General features: G+C 44.6%; 1 protein-coding gene across 6 annotated transcripts in view; it reads right to left on the bottom strand.

Annotated features, from left to right (window-relative positions):
- Positions 1 to 216: 216 nt before the first annotated feature.
- LOC106611843 (protocadherin alpha-C2) overlaps positions 217 to 19,025 on the bottom strand; it is a 214,791-nt gene continuing 195,982 nt past the window's right edge. For 5 of the 6 annotated variants that reach the window (XM_045723956.1, XM_045723958.1, XM_045723955.1 and 2 more), the window contains one exon: positions 217 to 3,580. In XM_045723956.1, coding sequence (XP_045579912.1) covers positions 3,279 to 3,580 — 302 coding nt within the window. In that variant the 3' untranslated portion in view covers positions 217 to 3,278. Of the gene's footprint in view, positions 3,581 to 17,137; positions 17,253 to 19,025 lie in introns of those variants that run through there. The other variant, XM_045723959.1, reaches the window with a different exon arrangement.

The following is a 19,025-nucleotide window of genomic DNA, read 5'->3' as shown; positions in this document are numbered from 1 at the left end:
CTTAGTATGCATAGTCAATAAACAATTCATTTCAGAGTAGTTGAATGAAGGTTTGATATAATGCAGATCAATGTCTGTTCTCTCTCTCTCTCTCTCTCTCTCTCTCTCTCTCTCTCTCTTACTCTCCCTTGCAACAATGTCCCACTGTGAGGCAAATATACTGATGTGCATGGATGAATGCCTGTTTCCAAACAAGCTGTAAGGCGACAACGTCAGTCTCATTTTTATGAAAGAAAACTTTATTTAGTGATTTATAAACAAAACACATTACCACTGTATCCATTTAGGGCAAATAAAAAAACGGAAAGAAAAGCAATTTCACAATTTTACAGTCATAGTAGATGAGCAGGTGTACAAAAAAAGGTTTTACAACAGATCAGTACTGCCCAGTAGGCCAGGACAGCGCCACCATTGGTCACCACCGTACTCAAAATAAAGAATGACAGCGTGAACGCTCACTAAACACAAGCATACACTACATATACCATTTTTACATTGGACTTTTTTTTCTGTCATTTTTTTATTTTTTAATCTGTTGAAAGGGGGTGGAAGGGAAAATATAGCTCATCACAGGATCATACATATTTCAATTACAATATTAGTGTTAGGTAGAGCATCATGTCAAAGCCGGACACAAAACATATTATTATAATAATTTTTTTTTTTTTCCTTTTCTTTGCTTGTTCTCAAAAACGAAAATGATATTTTGCTAAAACAAAATGAACAGAGTTGCATTCAAGGCCATCACACTATAGCATTTACAAATATCTAAGAGGTTTAGTTAACGTATAACACCACTGTGGAGTGTGTAGGATGTCATATGCACAAGATGCATGGTAGAGACGGTACACACAAATATCTCCTTTGCGAGTCATGAAGTAAAATGATAATACAAAATAATAAAATCATAGCCATCTATTTCTATATATATATATTTCTCTATATACTATGTTTCCTTTGAGACTTACATGCAGCAGCCACTTTAGTGGAGTGAAGTCATACTGAGCTGCAGAACTTGGGGGGTGTGGCAACAACTTACAGGCAAGGGAAGGGGGAACCAATAGAAGCAGGGTGAAGCATGTCTCCGCCCCTTCACAAAACCTCCTGAGAGAGGATTGGTGGGATAGAGCTGTGGGGTAGGAATCCTTAGATGTAGGAATCATTAGATGCTCGTATTTAGTCATTAATAATGTAATAATTAGGTTACACATCGCATTTATTAATGCAAAGTCCATGTATGAAAAGCAAATCTAAATCTACATTTATCGTGTACATAAAAGCCAATGGGTGACCTACTGTTTTCATATATGTTTACCCAGGAACATGGAGGACAGGGATAGTCCTCAGCACCATGTCCCAGACCTCCATCCCTGTCCCCATCCCACCTCGTCCCCTCTCGCCAGTGACCACAAACAGGAATGAACAGCGTAGTATTCACAAGTTAAAAGCAGTCAACTGTTTTGCACTTGGAGGCATCTGACATTGGCTAACAGAATACTGGACCACCGGCACCGGCTGGATTCTACAGGCCTCACACATATTACTGACCCCAGTACACCACAAGGTTCAGAGTAGCCCTTCCCAGTTCACCCTGAATCAACAGGGGGTTAGAGGGGGAGTCTATGGCCAGAAAAAGAGAGAGATGAAGGGCAGGGGTGGGACAAGAAGAAGCACTGCAGATCAGTTAAAGCTAACAAAACAGAGAAGGAAATCGTGGCTCTTCTCCAAGAACAAATAAAAAGAGAAAAAGATTCACAAAATGTCATCATCATCATCACGTGAAGAAGCAGTCTGTGGTTGGGGTAAGGGTGGGGTTGAGGGGTGGTGTGGGGTTGAGGGTGGAAAGGTCAGGGGAGTGGGGAGGATGGAGGTCAGGTTGGGTATCAGGTAAAGGATGGTTGCTACCAAACATTCAGAGCAGAAAGCATCAGGCTTTTGCTGAGTGGCAGGGGAGAGGTCATCACTCCTGCTATTCTACAAGGTTCCAACTGAGCCCTGATCAACAAGCTGAATCACAAGCCAACTCAGCTGGACTCCTCTTTTGTTCTCAAGATAATCTGAAGAGTGTTCCTCCTTTCTCTCATTCCCTCTTACTCTCTCTTCGCATTGAGCTGTTGGCTTTGAGAGAGAGGTATCTCATTGAGCTGTTGGCTGCTTTGAGAGAGAGGGATCTCATTGAGCTGTTGGCTGCTTTGAGAGAGAGGGATCTCATTGTCCCAAAATAGAGTATTGAGCAGACCAACCAGGAGTAATTAATTGCAGGGGATGCGGCTGTGTCGATCCTGAGAGGCTAGATCTACAGTACATGTGTGTCCTGCTGAGGAGACTGCTGCTGGGGGAAAAGCTTGCATTCGGTATTAAACATATTGTTATTTGTTTGCTGTTGTTTGTTGGCAGCTCCTAGATTTTGTACCTCTCTCCAGGTCTCAGGTGTTCTCAGTGTCCATGTTTGTGAGTATCATTGACAGCCATGTTTTCCTTGCCGTCTCAGGGAACACTGACAGACAGAGAGCGCGATAGGAAGCTGCAGCAGCAGTGTCATGTTAGCCTTTAGCCTCAGCTTTAGCGACTCTCTCCTGTGCTATTTACAAGTGTGAGTGTCCAGCTCTAAACATTTGGCTCTGTCTGTGTCCTCTTCAATTTACTTTCTTTTCTTCTTCTTGACATTTGCTTTTTTTGTTATTTTTCCGAGGCTGGAACAGAGCTGTTTTCTTCTCATCCTCAGATTTTCTTTTCCTCTCAAAGAAAAGAGATTATACAACATGGTGGGAAAGGGTAAGACCGAGGTGCCAACGTATCCGTGGGAGAGAAGGTGAATAGCAGAGGACAAAGGGAGACAGTAGCTCTTGTCCCCTTGCTGAGAAGAGTGGGAGGGTATTATTTGGCTCAGGGTGTATAGGCAGGCACCAGGGGGCATGGAGGAAAATGCATCAATACATTTTTTATCATCAAGGCATGATTATTAAGCAATTACCCAAGACAGGGATTTGGAGGAGACGTTAAACTACAGTAATCTTGGTAAGGCCAGATTATTACCAGAGAGCGTTAGAAAGACCTGGGCTATTATCTTTGTTCCAGGGGTGGGTATCGAGCGGAGGAGGGCAGTGTGACTTTGTCTGCCTGTCTGTGTTACTGAGCCAGAGATGATGAAGTTGAACTGGGGATCTCTCTTTTCACCTGTTGTCTCAAATACTTTTATTTTTGTTACCAGGTGGACTTTGGTTGGTACCTCTGTTTTAACAGCTCCCTTTCCTTCTCTTCCTCTTCCTCCTCCTCCGCTACTCGTCATCATCCTTCCCCTTATCCTTCTTATCTTTCTTCTCCTTCTTCTTCTTTTTCTTCTTCTTGGCCTCCTCCTTCTTTCCGAAAGTGATGAAGTCACTCTTGTCGTCCTCTCCCCCCTGCTGGCGGATTGAGATGATTGCGGGGGATCCAGGGATGATGAAGGCTTCGGGGGGGACCTCGCCAGGCTTCAGGTGCTGGGGGGGCCCACCGGGACCGCCTGCACCGTAACGGAAGTGCCAGCTGTTACTATCCACTCCGGCTCCCATTGGTGGGGACGTCTCTCCACCCTCAGCATCTAGGGAGAGAGAGAAAGATGGGGGGTTATTGATGTTGAGATAGAGTCACCAATCTCATTTATAGTGCATAAAGAGGGTTGTAAGATCGGTGTTACTGTCATTGTCATGGCAATGGACACTTCACAGAAAACCATGAGAAACCTCTGCCATATCAGACTGCATCCTTTGGTGATGCATCATGACACACAGTCCACACTGTGCTCCTTCGAAAAACCACAGGAGTACTCTGATCACCCTGACTCCCATTGTGATGTCACTAATCGGTCACTAATCCACAGAAACAGCCATAACACCCCTCAAAAGGAAGGGGTGGCGACTCAGAATGCAAGCTTTCAAATGCTTCCACTGGTAAGCGGCTATACAGAATCAAAGCGTCTGTCACACCTGTCCTTCCCACGTCTAGCATCCTGGATTGGTGCTATGAGATAAGACATGAATGGCTCCGTCACGCCGGGAGAGGCAGGGAAAGGTCAGGGAATAAGGACATGGCATTTGAAAGGAAAGCCAACAAGCAGTTTACAGGCTGAGTGCTTGTTCTGGGAGATGACTGTGCTTTAACTTCCATCGCAGATCACCACTGAAGCGCTATACTAAAAAGGTAAATACAGACTTTTCCTGTTCAATAGAAGTGGTTATGGCCAGCACAGACTGAAGAGCCTACATTATACACAGTATACAGCTGTGTGTGTATGTGTGTGTGCGTGCTTGTGTCAAAATCAAATCAAATGTATTTATAATGTGTATGTGTGTGCAAGACGTGTCAGTCAGTGGCTTCAACAACAGTGAACTAAACCCTCTCCAACACTCAGTATTTGAAGTGGTCTCCAGTTAGTTAAACAAGGCTGTACTCAGTGCTTTGAGACAGACAGGTGTGACACAGCCTCTCTCTACTGCCTCCATCTCTAGACACATGTCATGACTCACTGCAGCAGAGCAGAGTGACTCTTGGCTCAGCTCTCCCCTCCCGACCCTATCAGTCTGCCCAAGGAGAGAGAACACTCCCCTGTACACATAAATAATACAATTAAAGGGGCGAGAGTGCACACATAAATAACTTCTCATTAAAGGAGATGGGGATGGCAGAGGTGCCTGGTCGGTCAAAGTCACTGTGACTGCGTTATTCAAAGGACCCAGGGATCCAGAGAGGACTGTTCTAACTACTACCCTCTGTTATGTCTTCTCAGTCCCCTAACACACACACGAGATGCACACACACAACAGCAAAACACTCCCCACACCACTTTGCCTCGTTCCTCACAGCTATGACCTAGTTTCTACACTTCCTTCACATTTCTCCTTTTATTTCTCGCTCTTTTTTGACTTCCTTCCAAAGTGGAGTTTAACAAAACTGTATTCACCCAAGTAGAATGAACTGTGTCTGGAAGAGGGAGTGCTGGCCTCATAACACCCAGAGTATGGAAGCCCATCTCACCATTCCCTGTCCTCCCCAACCAAGCCTCTATTGGACAGTTAGGAGGGCATGTCCTGCCCTGGTATAGTCTAATTAAAAAAATATATTTTAACCTTTATTTAACTAGGCAAGTCAGTTAAGAACAAATTCTTATTTACAATGACGGCCTACACCGGCCAAACCCGGACGACGCTGGGCCAATTGTGCGCCGCCCTATCGGACTCCCAATCACGGCCGGGTTGTGACACAGCCTGGATAGTCAAAGTACTTTCAGCTCAAATTCCCATCAGCATAACTTTTTTTCTTGACAGATGTGCTAAAGGCAGCCAAAATACCTTGGATATATACAGCACCAGTCAAACGTTTGGATAAACCAACTCATTCAAGGGTTTTTCTTTATTTTGAAAATGTTCTACATTGTAGAAAAGTAGTGAAGACATCAAAACTATGAAATAACAGATATAGAATCATGTAGTAACCAAAAATGTATTAAACCAATCAAAATCTATTTTATATTTGACATTCTTCAAAGTAGCCACCATTTGCCTTGATGACAGTTTTGCACACTCTTGGCATTCTCTCAACCAGCTTCATGAGGTAGTCATGTCACCCCGCTCCTCCTCACACTCCACTGGCTTCCAGTTGAAGCTCGCATCTGCTACAAGACGATGGTGCTTGCCTACGGAGCTGTGAGGAGAACGGCACCTCCGTACCTTCAGGCTCTGATCAGTCCCTACACCCAAAGAAGGGCACTGCGTTCATCCACCTCTGGCCTGCTGGCCCCCCTACCTCTGCGGAAGCACAGTTCCCGCTCAGCCCAGTCAAAACTGTTCGCTGCTCTGGCACCCCAATGGTGGAACAAGCTCCCTCACGACACCAGGACAGCGGAGTCAATCACCACCTTCCGGAGACACCTGAAACCCCACCTCTTTAAGGAATACCTGGGATAGGATTAAGTAATCCTTCTAACCCTCCCCCCTACCCTCCCCCCAAAAAATATATAAATGTACTATTGTAAAGTGGTTGTTCCACTGGATATCATAAGGTGAATGCACCAATTTGTAAGTCGCTCTGGATAAGAGCGTCTGCTAAATGACGTAAATGTAAGTCACCTGGAATGCATTTTAATTAACAGGTGTGCCTTGTTAAAAATTAATTAGTGTCATTTATTTCCATCTTAATGCGTTCGAGCCAATTAGTTGTGTTGTGACAAGGTAGGGTTGGCATACAGAAGATAGCCCTATTTGGTAAAATACCAAGTCCATATTATGGCAAGAACAGCTCAAATAAGCAAAGAAACATGAAGGTCAGTCGCAAAAACCATCAAGTGCTATGATGAAACTCGCTTTCATGAATTACCTCTGCTGCAGAGGACAAGTTCATTAGAGTTAACTGCACCTCAGATTGCAGCCCAAATAAATGCTTCACAGAGTTCAAGTAACAGACACATCTCAACATCAACTGTTCAGAGGAGACTACGTGAATCAGGCCTTCATGGTCGAATTGCTACAAAGAAACCACTACTAAAGGACACCAATAAGAAGAAGAGACTTGTTTGGGCCAAGAAACACGAGCAATGGACATTAGACTGGTGGAAATCTGTCCTTTGGTCTGATGAGTCCAAATTTCAGATTTTTGGTTCCAACCTCTGTATCTTTGTGAAACGCAGAATAGGTGAATGGATAATCTCCGCATGTGTGGTTCCCACCATGAATTATGGGGGAGGAGGTTTGATGGTGTGGAGGTGCTTTGCTGGTGACACTGTCTGATTTATTTAGAATTCAAGGCACACTTAACCAGCATGGCTACTACAGTTCTGCAGTAATACGCCATACAGTGCCTTGCAAAAGTATTCACCCCCCTTGGCATTTTTCCTATTTTGTTGCATTACAACCTGTAATTTAAATGGATTTGTATTTGTATTTCATGTAATGGACATACACAAAATAGTCCAAATTGGTGAAGTGAAAAGAAAAAAATTACTTGTTTCAAAAAATTCAAAAAACAAAAACGGAAAAGTGGTGCGTGCATATATATTCACCCCCTTTGCTATGAAGCCTCTAAATAATATCTGGTACAACCAATTACCTTCAGAGGTCACACAATTAATTAAATAATGTCCACCTGTGTGCAATCTAAGTGTCACATGATCTGTCACATGATCTCAGTATATATATATATACACACACATGTTCTGAAAGGCCCCACAGTCTGCAACACCACTAAGCAAGGGGCACCACCAAGCAAGCGACACCATGAAGACCAAGGAGCTCTCCAAACAGGTCAGGGACAAAGTTGTGGAGAAGTACAGATCAGGGTTGGGTTATAAAAAAATATCTGAAACTTGGAACATCCCACAGAGCATCATTAAATCCATTAGAAAAAATGGAAAGAATATGGCACCACAACAAACCTGCCAAGAGAGGGCCTCCCACCAAAACTCACGGACCAGGCAAGGAGGGCATTAATCAGAGAGGCAACAAAGAGACCAAAGATAACCCTGAAGGAGCTGCAAAGCTCCACAGCGGAGATTGGAGTATCTGTCCATAGGACCACTTTAAGCCGTACACTCCACAGAGCTGGGCTTAAAAGAAGAGTGGCCAGAAAAAAAACATTGCTTAAAGAAAAAAATAAGCAAACACGTTTGATGTTCCCCAAACATATGGAAGAAGGTACTCTGGTCAGATAAGACTAAAATTGAGCTTTTTAGCCATCAAGGAAAACGCTATGTCTGGCACAAATCCAACACCTCTCATCACCCCGAGAACCACATCTCCACAGTGAAGCATGGTGGTGGCAGCATCATGCTGTGGGGATGTTTTTCATAGGCAGGGACTGGGAAACTGGTCAGAATTGAAGGAATAAAGATTGGCGCTAAATAAAGGGATATTCTTGAGGGTAACCTGTTTGAGTCTTCCAGAGATTTGAGACTGGGACGGAGGTTCACCTTCCAGCAGGAAAATGACCCTAAGCATCCTACTAAAGCAACACTTGTGGTATAAGGGGAAACATTTAAATGTCTTCGAATGGCCTAGTCAAAGCCCAGACCTCAATCCAATTGAGAATCTGTGGTATGACTTAAATATTGCTGTACACCAGCAGGAACCCATCCAACTTGAAGGAGCTGGAGCAGTTTTGTCTTAAAGAATGGGCAAAAATCCCAGTGGCTAGATGTGCCAAGCTTATAGAGACATATCCCAAGAGACTTGCAGCTGTAATTGCTGCAAAAGGTGGCTCTAAGAAAGTATTTACTTTGGGGGAGGGTGAATAGTTATGCACGCTCAAGTTTTCTGTTTTTTTTAAACTTATTTCTTGTTTGTTTCACCAAAAAATATTTAGCATCTTCAAAGTAGTAGGCATGTTGTGTAAATCAAATGATACAAACCCCCTTAAAATCTATTTTAATTCCAGATTATAAAGCAACAAAATAGGAAAAATACTTTTGCTAGGCGCTGTACCATCTGGTTTGCGTTTAGTGGGACTATCATTTGTTTTTCAACAGGACAATGACCCAACACACCTCCAGGCTGTGTAAGGGCTATTTGACCAAGAAGGAGAGTGATGGAGTGCTGCATCAGATGACCTGGCCTCCACAATCACCTGACCTCAACCCAATTGAGATGGTTTGGGATAAGTTGGACTGCAGAGTGAAGGAAAAGCAGCCAAAAAGTGCTCTGCATATGTGGAAACTCCTTCAAGACTGTTGGAAAAGCATTCCTCATGAAGCTGGTTGAGAGAATGCCAAGAGTGTGCAAAGCTGTCATCAAGGCAAAGGGTGGCTACTTTGAAGAATGTCAAATATAAAATATATTTTCATTTGTTTACCACTGTTTTGCTTATTACATGATTCCATATGTGTTATTTCATAGTTTTGAGGTCTTCACTATTATTCTACAATGTAGAAAATAGTAAAAATAAAGAAAAAGCCTTGAATGAGTAGGTGTGTCCAAACTTTTGACTTGTACAGAAGAACGGGACTACTAGGTTTTAAGGACTATGAAGCACCCTATGGGACAGAGTCCCATCCCTTGGTACAGGGCAAGAGTTCCGTGAGTCAGTTTTGATCAGCCAGTACATGTCTCATCTAGCAGGTAGTAATTGATGTTGCCAGAGGGAGGCATTGTTACATGGCTTCAAAGAACAGGAACAAGACAACAGATCTAGCCTGCCTCCACCACCTCCACCAGCACCATCACCACCTCCTTCACCTGTCACGGTTGTCGTTGGGAAAGGAGGACCAAAATGCAGCAGGAATGTGGATGCTCATCTTTACGTTTATTAAAATAACGAAGTGAACACCAAAATTATAAAAGAACGAACTCACGATCAACAAAACAGTCTTGAAAGGTTTACTCACGCTAAACAAGAAACAGGCAAAATAAGAAACAATCTCCCACAAAATACAAAACCAAACACACCCTAATATATAGGACTCTCAATCAAAGGCAAAGAGACAACACCTGCCTTCAATCGAGAGTCCCAACCCCAATTAACTAAACATAGAAACAGATACACTAGACTAAACATAGAAATACATGAATATGACACAGTGCCCAAAAACCCCGGAATACATGAATCAAATTCCCTTCTACAACAACCACCACCCCGAACCACATAAAACAAATACCCTCTGCCACGTCCTGACCAAACTACAATAACAATTAACCCTTATACTGGTCAGGACGTGACATCACCACCTCCACCTCCTTCACCCCCTCCACCACCACATCCACCACTACCTCCACCAAACAAAGCTCACAACTAGAACACTGATGCATTCTAACACTACACTATTCCTCTCTCTCTCGCTTTCTCTCTGAATTCAAAGGGAACAAAAATAGTTGTTTGTTGCCCAAAGCATTTCTAAGTACTATAAACAGTAGCTGAGGGAACAAGCAAAAACACATTTTATGACAATTAGTGACCATTAAAACAATTAAAACTATGGATTATGATGATGTTTACAATCTCTTCATCCTCATCTTCCTCTCCTCTCTATCTCTCTCCCGCACTCTTCCCCTGCCATCCCTTCTCCTTTCCTCCCCCTCTCCCTCCCTGCTCTCACCCCCTCTGTCCCAGCCCGGGCTCTCTGCTAGAGCTGCTCAGAGTGATGGATTGTGGGAGTAAATCCAGTCCAGGCGTGGGCAGCGTCACGTCCATGGCACACACTCCTAATCTCTCTTATGGAGTCAAACACTGCAGGAAGTCTTTCAGGCTGATGGGATGGTGTCCTATTCACCACTCTCATACATAGCCTACAGAAGATGTCCTATTCACCAACCTGGTCTCAGAGCATTTCATACTATTCTGTATGTAAATCTGAGACACTCCATTTGGTAAGATATATTAAGTTTTGTATGGTATGTATTAATTTGTGGATGTCCATCACCCATTTCATATGATATGTTAGGAATTATGATTCGCATGTCTTATGAATTTGCAAAATGTACAATATGTTACAAATTTGCTAAACGTACGATATGATATGAATTTGTAAAACGTATGATATGTTACGAATTCTAGCTAGGTGGCTAGGTGGCTAATGTTAGCTAGCTGGCTAACATTAGCTAGGGGTTAGGGTTAGGGGTAAGGGTTAAGGTTAGGGTTATGTTTAGGAGTTAGGTAAAAGGGTTAAGGTTAGGGTTAGTGCAAGGGGAAGGGTTAGCTAAAAAGGTTCAAGTTATGGTTAGGGGAAGTGTTAGCTAACATGCTAAGTAGTTGCAAAGTAGTTAAAAAGTAGGTGTGAGTGGCAAATTAGCTAAAATGCTGAAGTTGTCGCTGATGAGATTCAAATTTGCAAACTTTGGGTTGCTAGACGTTTGCATTATATGCCTACCCATCCACCATGACCAACCACCGTACTTTTGTTTTTGCCTTAAGTAACCATCTGTCTTGTGTAACCATACCAAACGTAACATATCATACTCATTGGCCTGTCCCGGAATGACGTTTACTATGTTACGTCTAGTCTATGAGACCAGGCTGTATTCATTCTCGTACATAGTCCTCTTTCTCTACTCTTCTCTCCTACATTGTACATTTGCTCACTTCCCTTCATGGATTTTAAAGGAAATCACTGGTGTAAGAAATATGGCGGCAACTCTCTAACCAACGCTCAAACTAATCCAATGCTTTTTAAATACATGGAGAGGATTGCACAATTTGAACGCAAGGAAGGAAACATTACAGAGAATATCCTCACTACTACCAGCCATTTTGCATTGTCTTCTCTGTGAGAGGGCACATACCACAGACCGGCCGACAGACAGACACAGACACTATAGTTCCAGCAGTCACATAGTCCTACTTCTCACTTCCGATTCTAGCCAGGAGTGCTATCTGACCTCCACTGATTCTGTCATCAGAGTCATGAGACCTATGAATAGACAGAGTCAGACAGACAGAAAGACAGAGGATGAGGAGAAGAGGAGAAGAAGAGCAGAAGACAGACACGGTCACTGCTCTCTCTCTCTCTCTCTTTCTCTCTCAGACTCGGAGATAGTGAGAAAGTCTGATTAATTTGCTGTGAGAGATCCCACTCTCCCTCTCTGTGTCAACCTCGGCTAAATGCCATTATCTGACTCCCAGCCAACATTGTGAACTGATTCTGCTCTTTAAAAGGGAAAACAATAAGTGAAAGGAGTAATGAGAGGAGAAAAGGAAAGGAAAGAGAGCGATCCTAGAAAGTGGTAGGGTATTTACTCTAGAATGCCTTTGCTCAGCTTTCCTGCCCCTAAGTAATTTCCTGTCTAAAACAGCTCAGGCAGATGATGAGACACCCGTAATACAAACAAAGAGGATTCCAGAGAGTGATGAGTCACTGCGAGAGAGAGACCAGACATTATGGCTTGGTAGAATCGCCTTATAATTGTCTGACATATCATGGCCAAGCCAAAAGCCCCATGACTGGGTCTGACTGCACATCGAGATATCAAAATCCAGGTCCAAATTAATCTAGCCACCTCTCCTCCCACCACTCTGAATCCATTAATGCTACATTACTTGCTTGTCTATATCTTTCTATCTTTTTTGCTCACTGCCCTCAAGCCTCAATTAGATTAGATTCAGCCATAACAATCAAACAGGAATAGAACATCTGACTGTATTCCATCATCACATGCCTCGCCCAGCAGAGATCCACACGCGGCCACAGCGACTTATCTGATTTGTCGATGGCTGTTGCAGTGCAAAGAATCTCTCTCACTGATTCTCCCTCCCTCCCTTGCTCCCTCCTTTGCGCTCTCTCTCTCTCATTTCTTCTGACCTTTCGTCTAATCTAGCGCGAGACCTGGTCCAGCAAACCCCCGTCCCTTCCAGTTACTGATAGAGCATTATGCCTATCACTGTGGTGGAAACATTATTGTGATTGGAAATGAAACCGCTTGTCCATCACTGATCACGAAGAGGCACATTAGTGATGGGAATGATTTGTTTTACACTGAGATGATCACAGCCTAACACCCTCTCTGTATCAGTGTATCTCTCTCTGTTGTGTTGTTACATTTTTCAGTCTCTTCCTCTGCCTCTGTCTTTAACAAAGATAAAAATCATAGCCCGACACTCTTATTTCATAACTTCTACAAAAACATGGATTTTTTCTCTCTCAGAAGCAGATATAGAAAGCAATACACTTATCTAATGTAGCCTAACTCTCCCTCTGTCTCTCTCGGTCTTCTCTCTGCTATCCAAGGTTTTCACAGTGACTTAAATCATCCAGGAGCTCCATTTTGACACGTCTACTTTATTCATCCCCTCGTCTCGCCCCACGATCTATTGGCCGCTTGGGCAGAAGCGCAGTGGAGCGCAGTGCAGCGTTACATAATGAGGGGAGGAGGAGGAGAAGAGAGGAGGAGGAGGAGAGAGGAAGAAGGGAGAGAGGAAGTGCAGGGATGCAAGTATGAAATGTGATCCACCCAGAAAGGCAGAAAACATTCAACTACAAATTGTGAAGGTGCAGATTCTTTTAGCGAGAGAGGCACTGCAGTGGTGGAGGATGCTTGTCATGATAGAAAGCTCTCCGTGCTGGGACCACACCCTTCTCTATCAAAACACATATGCTACGTATGTGCTCTGTGTGTTTGTGCTCTGTTTGTGTGTCCGTGTGTGTGTGTGCGTGTGTGCGTGTATGTGTGTGTGTATGTGTATGTGTGTGCGTGCGTGTATGTGCCCGTGTGCACACCTTGAAGTGTAATGTCCAGATGGATCATGTGACACCTGGTGGAGACAAGCTTTCCCAAGAGACAGTCTTCAACAGGAGGACGAGCCACTACCAAGTGTGTGTGTGTGTGTGTGTGTGTGTGTGTGTGTGTGTGTGTGTGTGTGTGTGTGTGTGTGTGTGTGTGTGCTCATCTAAAGGAGAGTAGTGCTTCTAATGAGGATGATAGAGTCATTAATAGTGACTAAATAGCAGACTAGAAGAAACAGATTTATTCTCAGTGGAGCAGAGAGGGGGATGGGGAGAGGGGAAGGGAGGGAGAGAGGGGTAGGGAGGGAGAGGGAGAAGGAGAAGGAGGAAGAGGGAGATAGATAGAGAGAGAGAGAGAGAGAGAGAGAAAGGGGGAGAGAGAGACAGAGAAAGAAAGAAAGAAAGAAAGAAAGAAAGAAATAAAGAAAGAAAGAAAGAAAGAAAGAAAGAAAGAAAGAAAGAAAGAAAGAAAGAAAGAAAGAAAGAAAGAAAGAAAGAAAGAAAGAAAGAAATAGCCTTGCTATTGAGAAAGGCCGTTGTAGGCAGACCTGGCTCTCAAGAGAAGACAGGCTATGTGTACACTGCCCACAAAATGAGGTGGAAACTGAGTGGCACTTCCTAACCTCCTGCAGAATTGTATGACCATATCAGAGACACGTATTTCCCTCAGATTACACAGATCCACAAAGAATTCAAAAACAAATCCAATTTTGATAAATTCACATATCTACTGGGTGAAATACCACAGTGTGTAATGACAGCAGCAAGATGTGTGACCTGTTGCCACAAGAAAAGGGCAACCAGTGAAGAATGAACACCATTGTAAATACAACCTATAATTATTTTTATTTATTTTGTACTTAAACTATTTGCACATCATTACAGCACTATATATAGACATAATATGACATTTGAAATGTCTTTATTCTTTTGGAACTTTTGTGAGTGTAATGTTAACTGTTCTTTTTTATTGTTTATTTAACTTTTGTTTATCATCATCTCGTTCACTTGCTTTGGCAATGTTAACATACTGTATGTTTCCCATGCCAATAAATTTCCCATGCCAATTGAAAATTGAATTGGGAAAGGGAGAATGAGACAGGACAGAAGAAAAAGAGACAGATAATGAAATGGTGAGGAGCAGAAATGAAACCAAAAAGTAAGACAGAGATACAGTGCCTTGCAAAAGTATTCATCCCCTTGGTGTTTTTCCTATTTTGTTGCATTACAGCCTGTCATTTAAATTGATTTGTATTTGTATTTCATGTAATGGACATACACAAAATAGTCCAAATTGGTGAAGTGAAAATAAAAAAATTACTTGTTTCAAAAAATTCAAAAGAATGTCAAACCGAAAAGTGGTGCGTTCATATGCATTCACCCCCTTTGCTATGAAGCCTCTAAATAATATCTGGTACAACCAATTACCTTCAGAAGTCACACAATTAGTTAAATAAAGTCCACCTGTGTGCAATCTAAGTGTCACATGATCTGTCACATGATCTCAGTATATATACACCTGTTCTGAAAGGCCCCAGAGTCTGCAACACCACTAAGCAAGGGGCACCACCAAGCAAGCTGCACCATGAAGACCAAGGAGCTCTCCAAACAGGTCAGGGACAAAGTTGTGGAGAAGTACAGATCAGGGTTGGGTTATAAAAAAATATCTGAAACTTTGAACATCCCACGGAGCACCATTAAATCCATAATTAAAAAATGGAAATAATATGGCACCACAACAAACCTGCCAAGAGAGGGCCTCCCACCAAAACTCACAGACCAAGCAAGGAGGGCATTAATCAGAGAGCCAACAAAGAGACCAAAGATAACCCTGAAAGAGCTGCAAAACTCCACAGTGGAGATTGGAGAACTTCCTCCCTCTCTCTCACCCTTCCTCCCCTTCGCTCACCCTTCCTCCCCTTCACTCACCCTTCCTCCCCTTCGCTCACCCTTCCTCCCCTTCACTCACCCTTCCTCCCCTTCGCTCACCCTTCCTCCCCTTCACTCACCCTTCCTCCCCTTCACTCACCCTTCCTCCCCTTCACTCACCCTTCCTCCCCTTCGCTCACCCTTCCTCCCCTTCGCTCACCCTTCCTCCCCTTCACTCACCCTTCCTCCCCTTCGCTCACCCTTCCTCCCCTTCGCTCACCCTTCCTCCCCTTCACTCACCCTTCCTCCCCTTCACTCACCCTTCCTCCCCTTCGCTCACCCTTCCTCCCCTTCGCTCACCCTTCCTCCCCTTCGCTCACCCTTCCTCCCCTTCGCTCACCCTTCCTCCCCTTCGCTCACCCTTCCTCCCCTTCACTCACCCTTCCTCCCCTTCGCTCACCCTTCCTAACCCTCTATCACCCTTCCAAACCATCTCTCTCCCCCTTCATCACCCTTCCTAACCCTCTATCACCCTTCCTCCCCCTCTATCACCCTTCCTAACCCTCTATCACCCTTCCTAACCATCTCTCTCCCCCTTCCTCCCCCTCTATCACCCTTCCTCCCCCTCTATCACCCTTCCTAACCCTCTATCACCCTTCCTCCCCCTCTATCACCCTTCCTAACCCTCTATCACCCTTCCTAACCCTCTATCACCCTTCCTAACCCTCTATCACCCTTCCTCCCCCTCTATCACCCTTCCTCCCCCTCTATCACCCTTCCTAACACTCTATCACCCTTCCTCCCCCTCTATCACCCTTCCTAACCATCTATCACCCTTCCTAACCATCTCTCCCCCTTTCTCCCCCTCTATCACCCTTCCTCCCCCTCTATCACCCTTCCTAACCCTCTATCACCCTTCCTCCCCCTCTATCACCCTTCCTAACACTCTATCACCCGTCCTCCCCCTCTATCACCCTTCCTAACCCTCTATCACCCTTCCTAACCCTCTATCACCCTTCCTCCCCCTCTCTTTCTCTCCACCCTCATCCTCTATCCTCTGTTTAGCCTCGACAGGTGCAAGCTGTCGTTGACTCCTGTCCCCCCTCATCAAATCAGGCTGTGTGTGTGTATATGTGTGTTTGTGTGTGTGAGCATGTGTGTGTGTGCGTGTGTGTGTGTATGTCATCAGATACAGCAGTAATGCAGAAAGACCTGCACTAAACCTGCCTCCACCTCTGCAGTACAGCACAGCCCTTTCTATGTAGGTCAGCCTCCCTCTCTCCTTCTCCCTCACTCCCTCTCTCCTTCCCTCTCTTCCTCACTCCCTCTCTCCTTTTTTACCCTTGCCATGCCCTTCTCAGAACATCTCTAGCTAACACAACCTCTTCCTCCCTCCAAATACCTCTCCCTCCTTTCCTCTCGTCTTTCCTCTAACACTTGTTTTTATTCTCTCCCTCGTAGTTTTGTTTTTAACCAACAGTCACCTCCCTTTCTCTCGCTTTATAAACAGGCTTCAACCTCAATGCACTCCACGTCCATATTTCCATTTCCTTTTCCCTCTCTCCCTCCATATTTCTCCCTCCCTCCCTCCCTCCTCCCTCCCTCCCTCCCTCCCTCCCTCCCTCCCTCCCTTTGTCTCTCTCCCCCCCTCCATTCCTTTGTCTCTCTTTCTCCCCCTCCATCTCTCTCTCCCAACACCCTCTCTTTTCTCTCTCTATCCACAGTATCTCTCCTACTCTCTCGACACTCAGTTCTGGGCTATGAATGGTTGCCGTGGAAACTGCATCCTCCAGTGAAGCGGTAGGACATGGGCGTCACAGTGACAGTACTGATGCTGATGGAGAATAATGCAGCAGGCTTTCACACTCTCCCTGTTGCTAGTGGAGAGTCCAACCACTCTCCGCTAGAAACAGCAGCCTTGAACCCCCTCCTCTACCTCCATCTCTCATTTTCTCTCTCTCCCTCCCTCTCATTCTCTCTCTCCCTCCCTCTCTCATTCTCTTTTTTTTACTCATTGTCACACTCTCCCCTCTCTCTCCCAGTCCCCTCCTTTATCTCCCCTTTCCTTCTCTTGCCTCTCACTGCTCTCCATCTCTCCTCTCCTTCCTTTCCCTCTCCTTCTCTTTTCTCTCTCCCAGGGGATCGTTCAGATCCTACACTGTACGCTGTGAATCCCCATGCGTGCCTCTGCTTCAGAGACAGAGCCCTGAAATGGAGGGAAAGAGGGAGGAGAGGAGAGAGGGAGAGAGATAGTTAGGCAGCAGGCAGAACCCTGATTTCATTAATGTGAGTCTGTTAATCTGGGCTCCATCTGTCACACCAGGAGCTGCACACAAAGTAGGGAGCCAACACACACACACACACACACACACACACACACACACACACACACACACACACACACACACACACACACACACACACACACACACAATCTCTCTTTCATAGATAAAAATACATACACATAAGTACTTACATATGTGACAGCACATATGCACACTCACAAACAAACACACCAAAGCACCCTGGGGGATGAAACAGAGGTGTAATGTTTTGCTGTGGCTCTTCATCCAACAGGCAAAAATAGACTGTCAGACACAAACCCACCCTGCAGTTCTAACACTCCCAGGATATAACTACACTCTAAACAACACTAACCCCTCGTCTCACACTGCAGCAATATATTAGTTACTTCAGGTCCAAACCTGCAGAAAGCAGACAAGCAACGACTGGCTGGGCATGATATCAATTGTAGAGTGTGTGTGTGTGTGTGTGTGTGTGTGTGTGTGTGTGTGTGTGTGTGTGTGTGTGTGTGTGTGTGTGTGTGTGTGTGTGTGTGTGGACAGAGAAATCACAATCTACTCAGTTATTGCACTGTCATCCCTCTCTTCCTGTGTCAGTCCATCTCTCTCCCATTCTTTCTCCATCTCTCTGTCCTCCACATTCTATCTCTTCTACTCCTCTCTTTACCCTCCACTTTCTATACCTCTTCTACTCCTCTCTTTACCCTCCACTTTCTATACCTCTTCTACTCCTCTCTTTACCCTCCACATTCTATCTCTTCTAACCCTCCCTCCCTCCTTCCTTGGTTTTCTACTTCATAACACATTCTAGCTGAGTTCCTCTCCACCCAAACACACGTCTTTTCCGGATGGTACTGACCTTGAGATCAGATGTTAATGCTGCTTCTGCAGTCATAATTAGTATGCTAATTAGGTATAGAGCAGCTGAGAGCAAGAAGCCATGACCTGTCTTGTCCTCCACGGATTACAGCAGTGACAAGAACAGTCAATGGGGTTACAAAATGATGGTGGATGAATACGGTTTTGGCAAAAAGGCAAGCTGACACTGCATCACATTAAGCCTATAATAAGAAGGAAGAGTGTTTATGTGAGAGGGGGATGGAGGGAAGGAGGGGGAGAGAGAGAGAGAGCGAGAAAGTGAGAAAGTGAGAGAGAGAGAGAGAGAGAGAGAGAAAGAGAGAGGGCGAGAGAGAACAAATAGGCGAGGGCACTAGAACAGTCTGCAGCACCCGGCCTCACCCTACTAGAATCTGAAGTCAAATGTCTACTGTTTGCTGATGATCTGGTGCTTCTGTCCCCAGCCAAAGAGGGCCTACAGCAGCACCTAGATCTTCTGCACAGATTCTGTCAGACCTGGGCCCTGACAGTAAATCTCAGTAAGACAAAAATAATAACTCTGCATGCAGAATTACGCAAACATATCCTCCGTATACAACGTAAAACACCAAAAAAATGCACACAGAGCAAAATTAGGCTGATACCCAGAGAAAGAGCCCTTAAATTCTACAACCACCTAAAAAGGATGCGATTCCCAAACCTTCCATAACAAAGCCATCACCTACAGAGAGATTAACCTGGAGAAGTGTCCCCTAAGCAAGCTGGTCCTGGGGTTCTGTTCACAAACAGACCCCACAGAGCTCCAGGACAACAACACAATTAGACCCAACCAAATCATG

This window comes from Salmo salar, chromosome ssa09 (genome assembly GCF_905237065.1).
Source record: "Salmo salar chromosome ssa09, Ssal_v3.1, whole genome shotgun sequence".
NCBI classification, from domain to species: Eukaryota; Metazoa; Chordata; class Actinopteri; order Salmoniformes; family Salmonidae; genus Salmo; species Salmo salar.
The sequence above is the reverse complement of the archived record's forward strand: the minus strand, read 5'-3'. Positions and strand labels throughout refer to the sequence as shown.